General features: G+C 40.8%; 1 protein-coding gene across 1 annotated transcript; it reads left to right on the top strand.

The window, feature by feature from the left end:
* Positions 1-5,816: 5,816 nt before the first annotated feature.
* LOC307020187 (tripartite motif-containing protein 16-like) lies at positions 5,817-8,584 on the top strand. Its single transcript, XM_079651392.1, has one exon. The coding sequence runs from the start codon at positions 5,895-5,897 to the stop codon at positions 7,557-7,559; it is 1,665 nt and encodes a 554-aa protein (XP_079507518.1). The 5' UTR covers positions 5,817-5,894; the 3' UTR covers positions 7,560-8,584.
* Positions 8,585-10,148: the final 1,564 nt, after the last annotated feature.

Here is a 10,148-nt window from a genome sequence, read left to right as displayed (position 1 = left end):
CTTTGTACACATAATAACACATAGAGTATATGCTCAGTGATATGGTATAATGCAGTACTACTTATTATCTACACAGTGTCTACATTTCGTCCACAGTTACCAACTACAATATTAAAATGCTCTTATATGTATAAAACAGGATAAAACAATGACCATAATAATACTGTGAGAATTATTAGATTACTTTTTGTAATTTAAATACATCTCAATAGTGTTTGTATTTTTTCTACCGTAATAATAGTGTAGCGTTCGCGGCTCCGCCGCACGGGTGGCTAACTACTTAAATGAGGAGGACACGATGGCTGTAATTTATCCGGGTTTTATTACCCTACAAACAGACTAAACCCCGGGGTTGGAAGACTGCCCAAAACAACAAAGATAGGTAGCGGTATTGTCTCTTAGCTCTCTCAGGATTCCTCACTAGCTCTCCCGCCGTAGCTTGACCCTCTTCCGGTCACTTGTAAACCCCACCCCCTTTTTCTCCCCGCCCTATCCGGCTAACTAGGGCAACGTCTTCCCCCCAACAATCCCCTTGTGAGTCTCTCCCAGTTCAGCACTGCAGGGTCGCTACAATAGTGTGAAAAGACACATTCTGCATATTGAGTCGTTTTACTTGAAGTACACCTAGCTGATAATACTTGTGTACATTTTACTATTATGAAACGGTTCATTATGCAGAATGAATACTTTTACTTGTTATGCTTTAAGTACATCTTTATAGTGTTTGTGATTGTTCTTAAGGAAAGGAACTGAGTACTGCTTCCAACACTGCCAGAGAGGTCGTGCTTTGATTGACAGGTGTGCTGTGCTCCTCAGCATCCAACCTCATTGTGACGAATAGCTCGAGGCGCGCAGCTTCACAAACTGCAGCGCCGTGAAATGAGCTTTAATTACTGCCAGTTATTACAGCTCTGACGGGGTTAGTACTTTGTTTCGCTCCAGAGGAGGCGTGTGGTTTGTAGAGGAGCTGAATATGTTGCTGAAGGTGTACATCTTTGTAGGAGTACATTTATCATGTATCCCTTTAAAATTATCCAAGGCAACATGTTCTGTTTCATTTCAGGAGAGTCATGAGGAGACCAGGGACAGTTGCAACACTTTTTGGGTTTTTCCCCAATAAGTAAAAAAACATTTACAATAGGATAGCCATTTTGCTATATTATACATTATCAATATGTCAGCTACTGAAACAATGTATTTAAGATGTTTTTATGAAATAAGTACAGGTTGGAAAATGTATTTTTTTTTTTTAACTCAACTGTTACAACCGTCCTTGTGTACAGGGACAGTTGTAACACATGCCAGGGACGGTTGTAACATGTTAATAACGGTTACCTTTGTTCACACTACTACATGACAACAAATAGGGAAAGCTGTCAAATTCTAAGGCAACAAGATTTTAATGTGGTTTCACACATCCAACAATGAACAGGATAACAGATAACACACACAGCATCATCCTCTGTGAAGGATTAAACTGTTCTCTGAGAGCTGCTTCTACCTTAATTATGTAGACCTATCCTTTGAGCTGAGACCATAATATAAATCAGCTGCCTCCATCAGATAGTCTCTCAAAAGCATCTCCTGCTCTGTTGAGAACACCTTCTTTGGTGTCCAGTAGCCTACTCTTGGGGGTGTTTGTGATCCCTGACTCTCCAACCTCAGCCTCTTTGTATGGAACCGGTACAGGGTCACATGGCATATATCCAGAGACTTTGCCACTTCCCTGACTGATTTGCCCTTCTCAACTTCATTTGAGGCCCTCTGCAGCAGAGCAAGTGGCACTCCCCTGTCTGTCTTCCTCTTTCTGACATTTGGCATACTGTAAACACACACACACAAACACTTTAGGCCTACTGTACAGTATTTGATTCTGTTTATTTTTACAGGGACAATGCCCACCAATCAACAATACAACTGTATGCTTGAATGAACAATTGATCATTCAAGCAAATGAGCCATCATTGTAAATGTGCCATGTTACAACTGTCCCGTTACAACTGTCCCAGGACCACCAGTAATTTTTAACCCCCTGTGAACCTGCCTGATTGCTAGCTTGGCCCATATTTAGCTAGTTATATTTGTAGCTTACAAAACAGTGATTCTAATAATACTAGTTTGGATTCCTAGACATTTGAACTCAAGACAGTATCAAAAAAAAATACATCATATCATTTTAGTTAATATTTTACCTCAGAAACACACTTTTGCTGATATGTTACGTGAGAAATTCAAACGTGGCTCCTTTTTTTCTCAACGATCTTACCATCTAACTGCGCATGTGCAGAGTGAGTTTCATCACTCTAGCTTGTTTGTGATTGGAGATATTGAAGGTGTTACAACCGACCCATGTTGCAACTGTCCCTGGTCTCCCCCTATTGAAAATCCCTAATTTGTGGAGGTCTAGTCGTTTACCTGCCCAAACAAAGTGTAATATAACATTTTAAAACAAAGGGCACACAGTTAATATGGAGCCTGCATTCTCAAACATAATAATTTAGATTAAATTATAAATGTTTAATGACAAACATAACAAGAAATAGCTGTAAAATATTTCCTGCTCAATAATCCCACAGTTATGACAGAGACATCAATGCTTTCATTATTTGCTCCGTGGGGAGAGCTTTCTCTTGGGGTTACTGTTTCCTCTGGGCTGGTTCTCCTCCAGTCATCTACTTTGAATGATGATGTTTTCCTTTTTCTGTTCTGATCCATGTATTCCTTAATGTCCCCTCATGTCTCTTTACTCTCCTTCATATCATGTCTGCATTTCTTTCTCACTCTTTGACATCTTCTTTTTCTCTTTCTTGGTGTCCTTTTTTTTAAACATCTTCTCTGTCTTCTTCCTCTGCTGTAGACCAGTCTGGGTCAGTGGGTTCAGGTCAACCTTTAGTCAATGCCATGCGGACTGACTCTGCTCTGATTGGAGGTACTGAGCCTTTTCTCCATATTTTGCTGCAACAGGAACCGGTTCTACCTTGTTTTATTGAAACACCACTATCCTTGTTCTTTGATACTTTATTGACCAGGCTCATGCACAGGATGTTAGAGGGGCAAGCTGACGATATGTGTTACTTTTAAATAAATATATGGAATTTACTACTTTTGTGACAGATTGAAGGGATATTAAAATGTATGTGTTTAAACCATCCCATGACCTGAGTTGGTTTAAACACTGGTTTTAAAGGGGCCCTATTAAGAGGTTAAAGGGCCCATGTCATGCTTTTCCGGTTATTACCCGTCCCCTTGTGTGTTATGAAGGTTTTTATGCATGTAAACGGTCTGCAGAGTCAAAAACCCTCAAAGTACACCCTGTAGCGAGTAAAACTCTAACACAGAGAAGACCTGTCTATGCTGCCCCAGAACGCCTCGTTGGACATTTCTCATTTTCCATTGTTTGCTTCCTGGGTTCTGTAGCGTGTGAATACCCAAATCAACAACAAATGACCGGATTGACCCAAATGGACCAATCCGCGGAGCACCTCACACACCAGGATCCCTTGGCTAGCTAACAGGGAGTCCCCATTAACTTGCATAGAGCTCCCTGAATGCTGGTAATAGACGAGTTGGGGTCGTGGAGAAATGCTCTCCGTAGACCCAGTCTCACAGCGTTATAAACCGTTTCCTTACTCGATATCAAGCCACACTTATTGTTTTTACTTCGGCTGTGAGTGTTTGTGTGTGCTCGGGATGAGTTTCGCTGTGTCTGGCTGTATCGCCGACCCGGAAACATGTCCGCTCCTCGCAGCAGCGGCGAGCAGTAGCGAGCCTCGCAACGTCCCGACCAATCCTGGGGGGGGGGGGGTGGGGGGCTCCAACAAGCCGTTTAGGACAGAGAGTGAATACACATACTATACAGAGATGCTGTATGAGAAACCAATGTGATTTTGGAAAATTACACAATTTAAATCTATTCTAGTACACCTCAACAATGGAAATATGATCAGTAGAAATGGCCATGACATGGGACCTTTAACAAAAACATTCCTCGGGGTCTTTTCTCAATAATATAATGGGCTCATTTTTTAGCTCAAATATATAAATGGAGGTGCTTTAGAGACAGACAGACAGATATAGATATATAGATACATTGTCTAACTTTTTCAGATACATTTGCTGCTGGTCCAACCACTTCACAGCCATGATCTAATACTGGTTTAATTAATTGTATTCAAAAATAAATGTTATATCTTCAACCATGATCATATGTCATTTCTCTTACCTCTTGCTTTTTGAGGTCAACTTCCTGTTTGATGCCGGCCACCGACCTGGCGTCAGTGTTGTTGCATGAGACACCAGGGGAATAAAGGCCCACATGCTCAAAATTGACATAAAAGATGAAGTAGGTTATGTCAGATTTCTAAGGATGAGTAACTGCTTGTTATCACATGTCCGTCCGTCCATCCTTAAATATAACATCGCAGCCTTGTGGAATATTGAAGAAGTAATTCGGAAATACTTTCTTATATTTTATTGTGATGGGGAGTCATAAAAATGGAGCAAAACTAAAATATAAACAATACAAAAAAGACAGTGGATTTACAAAGGGTGAGAACAAACGGTATGCAGCCTTCGACAGTACAATGGAACAAGTTGGCACAGAACAGAAAAACATTGTGGCGGGACAATCTTAATTTGGCTTTCGAAATAAAAAGGGAGGCTTCATAACAAGATCCTTCATTAAAACGGCAACGACTCATGCTTTTAAAATCACAGAGTTCAGAATTCAGTAGCTTCAGTACGACGCAAAGCGCGGATGCACATGTAACAGTTTCTATTTCTCATTTCATTCCTGTCTTTTTTCTTAAGCTTAAAACAGAAGTCATGTTTACAGAATACAAGTTTTCTCATGTTTTTTTTGTTTTTTGTTAGAACAAACGTCAGCTCCCAGAAGCACATTTAGTTTGTCTTGAGATTGTTTTTCATACTAAAATATATTATTGTATCAATTCAAACTACAGTAATGTACACTACAATGTGTAATAAATAACCATAAAAGAAAATATAATATAAATATAAAAAGTTTTTCGAAAAAATAAACCGGTACATTTTTTTTAATCTGTGAAAAGGGTTCTAATACTGCCATTGTTGAAAAAAGATTAAAAACACACATGAAAAAACAAAGAAATTAAAACAGACAAATATTATAAACACTGTTCGGTAAAAGCAACTGAAAACATTTTTTGTCAGAGACCACATTCACTAACGTTTGTTACCTGAAGTGCGGGACAGCTTGCCACAACTCTTCCTTCTTATTTTTAACCATCTGAATACAAGTGCACACGTTTGGCTGAATATAAAAATCCTTCATTTTAATCACTAATGGTTTTGTATATTTATGTAAACATATTTAAACTGACTTGTGACATAAGTCCAACATATTCTTTAAAAAAAAAGCTTTAAACATCAACTGATTATATCAAATTTACAAGGTATTTTATATCCACAGGTTAGGTCAGTCTGGACTGTATTTCTCAAACTTTTCCACATATTATAAGATTTTAGTAAACTCATCGATTGATATCCAGCTTGTCCTGTGTGATGATTTGCTGCTTTTGTCATTTTATATAACTGTAAAGTTAATATATTTAAATTCCGTTTGTAAATGAGGAAAAAGTTCAGAGTGTCAGTGCTGCTCCTCCTCCTGGAATGAGTCAGAGTTTGATAAGCCCTCCCTCTTCTTCCTGCTCTCAGACACAGCCAGCTCCACTCTGTATTTCCTGGTTCCTCCCCTTAGATCCACACTGAGGAGGATGGGTGTAACCAGCATGTGGGTAAAGTATGAGCTGATAGGCCACATTCACTGCTCACACACACATGCTGTTCAGATCACAGCTCATAGTTTCAGGTTTCAGGAAGTGAGACTCAGACACTCGCTGCCACTGAGAGGAGAAATGGCGCAGAAAGGAGTTCAGCTGGACCGGGAAACCTTCTCTTGTTCCATCTGTCTGGATCTACTGAAGGATCCGGTGGCTATTCCCTGTGGACACAGCTACTGCATGAAGTGTATTAAAGGCTTCTGGGATGGAGAGGATGAGAAGAAGATCCACAGCTGCCCTCAGTGCAGGCAGAGCTTCACACCGAGGCCTGTCCTGCTGAAGAACACCATGTTAGCAGCTTTAGTGGAGGAGCTGAAGAAGACTGGACTCCAAGCTGCTCCTGCTGATCTCTGCTATGCTGGAGCTGGAGATGTGGCCTGTGATGTCTGTACTGGGAGAAAACTGAGAGCCTGTAAGTCGTGCCTCGCGTGTTTGGCCTCTTATTGTGAGAAACACCTCCAGGGACATTATGAATTACATGTCTTTAAGAAACACAAGCTGGTGGAGCCCTCCAAGAAGCTCCAGGAGAACATCTGCTCTCGTCACGACGAGGTGATGAAGATGTTCTGCCGCACTGATCAGCAGAGTATCTGTTCTCTCTGCTCTGTGGACGAACACAAAGGCCACGACACGGTGTCAGCTGCAGCAGAGAGGACTGAGAGGCAGAGAGAGCTGGAGGGGAGTCGACTAAACATCCAGCAGAGAATCCAGGACGGAGAGAAGGAGGTGAAGCTGCTTCAGCAGGAGGTGGAGGCCGTCAATGGCTCTGCTGATAAAGCAGTGGAGGACAGTGAGAAGATGTTCACTGAGCTGATCCGTCTCATGGAGAAAAGAAGCTCTGATGTGAAGCAGCAGCTCAGATCCCAGCAGAAGAGAGAAGTGAGTCGAGTCAGAGAGCTCCAGGAGAAGCTGGAGCAGGAGATCTCTGAGCTGAAGAGGAGAGACGCTGAGCTGAAGCTGCTCTCTCACACAGAGGATCACAACCAGTTTCTGCTCAGCTACCCCTCCTCACTGCCAGCCCTCAGTGAAGCTACACACTCCTCCAGCATCAACATCCGTCCTCTGAGCTACTTTGAGGACGTGACGGCGGCCCTGTCAGCAGTCAGAGACAAACTACAGGACGTCCTGAGAGAGGAATGGACAAACGTCTCACCGACTGAAGAGGATGTTTTACTGTCAGCAGCAGAGCCCACCACCAGAGCTGGGTTCTTAAAATATTCACAGGAGATCACTCTGGATCCAAACACAGCATACACACAGCTGTTATTATCTGAGGGGAGCAGAAAAGCAACAAACATGAAACAACAACAGTCTTATTCTAGTCATCCAGACAGATTCACTAATTATTCTCAGGCCCTGAGTAGAGAGAGTCTGACTGGACGTTGTTACTGGGAGGTGGAGTGGAGAGGGGGAGGAGTTCGCGTTGCAGTCGCATACAAGAATATCAGCAGAGCAGGGGGTGAATGTGTATTTGGACTCAATGAAAAATCTTGGTCCTTAGATTGTTTCCAAAACAGTTATTCATTTCGTTACAACAGAATCATCACTTCCGTCTCAGGTCCTCGCTCGTCCAGAGTAGGAGTGTACCTGGATCACAGAGCAGGTATTCTGTCCTTCTACAGCGTCTCTGAAACCATGACTCTCCTCCACAGAGTCCAGACCACATTCACTCAGCCGCTACATGCTGGAGTTTGGCTTCCTGGTGAAGGTACCACAGCTGAGTTTTGTAAACTGAAATAGCCTGAAGTCATTTGAGGAACTCTTCTACTTCTTAAACTCATTGTGTGTCCATCATTGTTGCTGAGAGCTGAGTGTTCATGTCTTCACTGCACAGAGATCAGCTGTCAATCAAACATTATGGGATGTGCTTTAACATCTTCTCATGAGTTGTTCTGTAGATGTTGGAGTTTCTTTAGGCGGCGCTCCTTCCTGTTTCTGTTTAGCCATGGAGGCTGTCACTGCTCAGGAGGATTTCTGTTAACCTCGACTCATATTTCTCTGCATTGAAATGTAAACTTTACTCTAAATATTTGTTGAATAAAGACATTTTATTCTCACTACTCTGTACAAAAAAAAGACACATTTATAATTACATAAATTATTTTTGACTGATTAAATATTATTGTTGCTGCTGTGGTTGTTGTTTTACACATTAAAGGTGGGGTAGGTAAGTTTGAGAAACCGACTCGAGATACACTTTTTGTTATATTCCATGGAATGCTCTTAACATCCCGATAGCAATGAATATCTGAAGTGCTTTGACAAAAAATTCATTAAAAAAAATCATCTTTGGAAGCCGTAGTACTGTAAAAAGCACGACCAATCATTTTTGCCGGCCCGGCTAAAGTAACTGGATGGCCTATACCTGCCTGTCAGCTTTCCATCTGTCCACACACTTATCTCGTGCCCTCATTGGTCATGCACGTTCGTGTGTGCTGGAGGAGGGGCTCAGTAAGGAAGTGGCAGATTTATTCCGGCTGTGTATTTTCAAATTCTAGCGCACTCGAGCTGGTTTCTCCAAAATGACCTACCCCACCTTTAACTACTATGATGTTTTATAAAACTGTAAATATCATGATAATAATCAAAAAGTCAATCGTTTCTTATCCTGTTTTAAATAGCTGAGATTCTGATTGTGTGGATGAAGTGAATCTGTTAATGAAATCATTGAACAAGAGCCATTGAACAGACTTTACTGATGGGATGTGATCAAATTAAATGCTTAGATATTAATAAAGGTTTTGGATTTTTCAAATATAAACAAAGGATGTTGTATTATTTCCACGGTGCCAACATTTTATATATACAGTCTATGGGTGCCACACATCGCTGATGGAAAACTCACAGTTGCTTTGCACACATAATAACACATATATGCTCAGTGATATATGGTATAATGCAGTACTACTTATTATCTACACAATGTTTACATTTCGTCCACAGTTACCAACTACAATATTAAAATGCTCTTATATGTATAAAACAGGATAAAACAATAACCATAATAATACTGTGAGAATTATTAGATTACTTTTACTTTTTGTAATTTAAATACATCTTGATAGTGTTTGTATTTTTTCTTCCGTAATAATAGTGTGAAAAGAGACATTCTGCATATTGAGTCGTTTTACTTGAAGTACACCTAGCTGATAATACTTGAATGTACTAGTACATTTTACTATTATGAAACGGGTCATTATGCAGAATGAATACTTTTACTTGTTATACCTTAATTTCATCTTTATAGTGTTTGTGATTGTTCTTAAGTAAATGAACTGAGTACTGCTTCCAACACTGCCAGAGAGGTCGTGCTTTGATTGACAGGTGTGCTGTGCTCCTCAGCGTCCAACCTCATTGTGACGAATAGCTCGAGGCGCGCAGCTTCACAAACTGCAGCGCCGTGAAATGAGCTTTAATTACTGCCAGTTATTACAGCTTTGACGGGGTTAGTGCTTTGTTTCGCTCCAGAGGAGGCGTGTGGTTTGCAGTTACTAGTTACTTTATTAGTTAGTAAATTATAAAAGTAACTAGTAACAAGTTACTTTACTTTAAAAATAATAACAAAATACACGTTTTTGTGTTGTTCTGTGGCACAGTAAGAGAAAAGACAACTCCCCATCACTGTTGCAATTGCCATTATGAAATGTAGTGGAACAATAAAACACAAAAGATATGTTTAAAAATGTTGACAGGCATCTTATTGTAGAAGATCAAGTGGACAATGCTTTCTGTCCTGCACACAGTTTACATTTAACCGTAATATGTTTTGCGTCCTTTATCCCCACAAGTTGAAAATAGTGGTTATATTTCCAAGTTGCAAATGCGCTGCTGCTCTCGCTGATACTCGCATCTGCCATTGTGTGTGTGTGTGTGTGTGTGTGTGTGTGTGTGTGTGTGTGTGTGTGTGTGTGTGTGTGTGTGTGTGTGTGTGTGTGTGTGTGTGTGTGTGTGTGTGCGTGTGTGCGTATGTTAGCATTAGCAAGTGTTCGTGTGTGTATTTTCCCCATCAGGCAAGACCCGCCCAACTCTGGCTCTGATTGGCTTACCCTGAAATGTTACCCCGTGTTAACCAATCATCACTCCTCTCTGGTTACTTTCACTTTTCCATGGTGCTGTGAGAGGAAATCGCTGTGTATGTTGCTGAAGGTGAACATCTTTGTCGGAGTACATTTATCATGTATCCCTTTAAAATGATCCAAGGCAACATGTTCTGTTTCATTTCAGGAAAGTCATGTGTTTTGAAAATCCCTAATTTGTGGTGGTCTAGTCGTTTCCCTGTCCAAACAAAGTGTAATGTAATATTTTAAAACAAAGTTAATATGGAGCCTT

This window comes from Notothenia rossii (genome assembly GCF_949606895.1).
Source record: "Notothenia rossii genome assembly, chromosome: 9".
NCBI lineage: Eukaryota > Metazoa > Chordata > Actinopteri > Perciformes > Nototheniidae > Notothenia > Notothenia rossii.
This window is presented reverse-complemented; position numbering and strand designations above follow the sequence as displayed.

Excerpts from the sequence above, each read along its gene's own strand:
- LOC307020187 (XM_079651392.1), top strand. The coding sequence starts at position 5,895 with ATGGCGCAGAAAGGAGTTCAGCTGGACCGGGAAACCTTCTCTTGTTCC.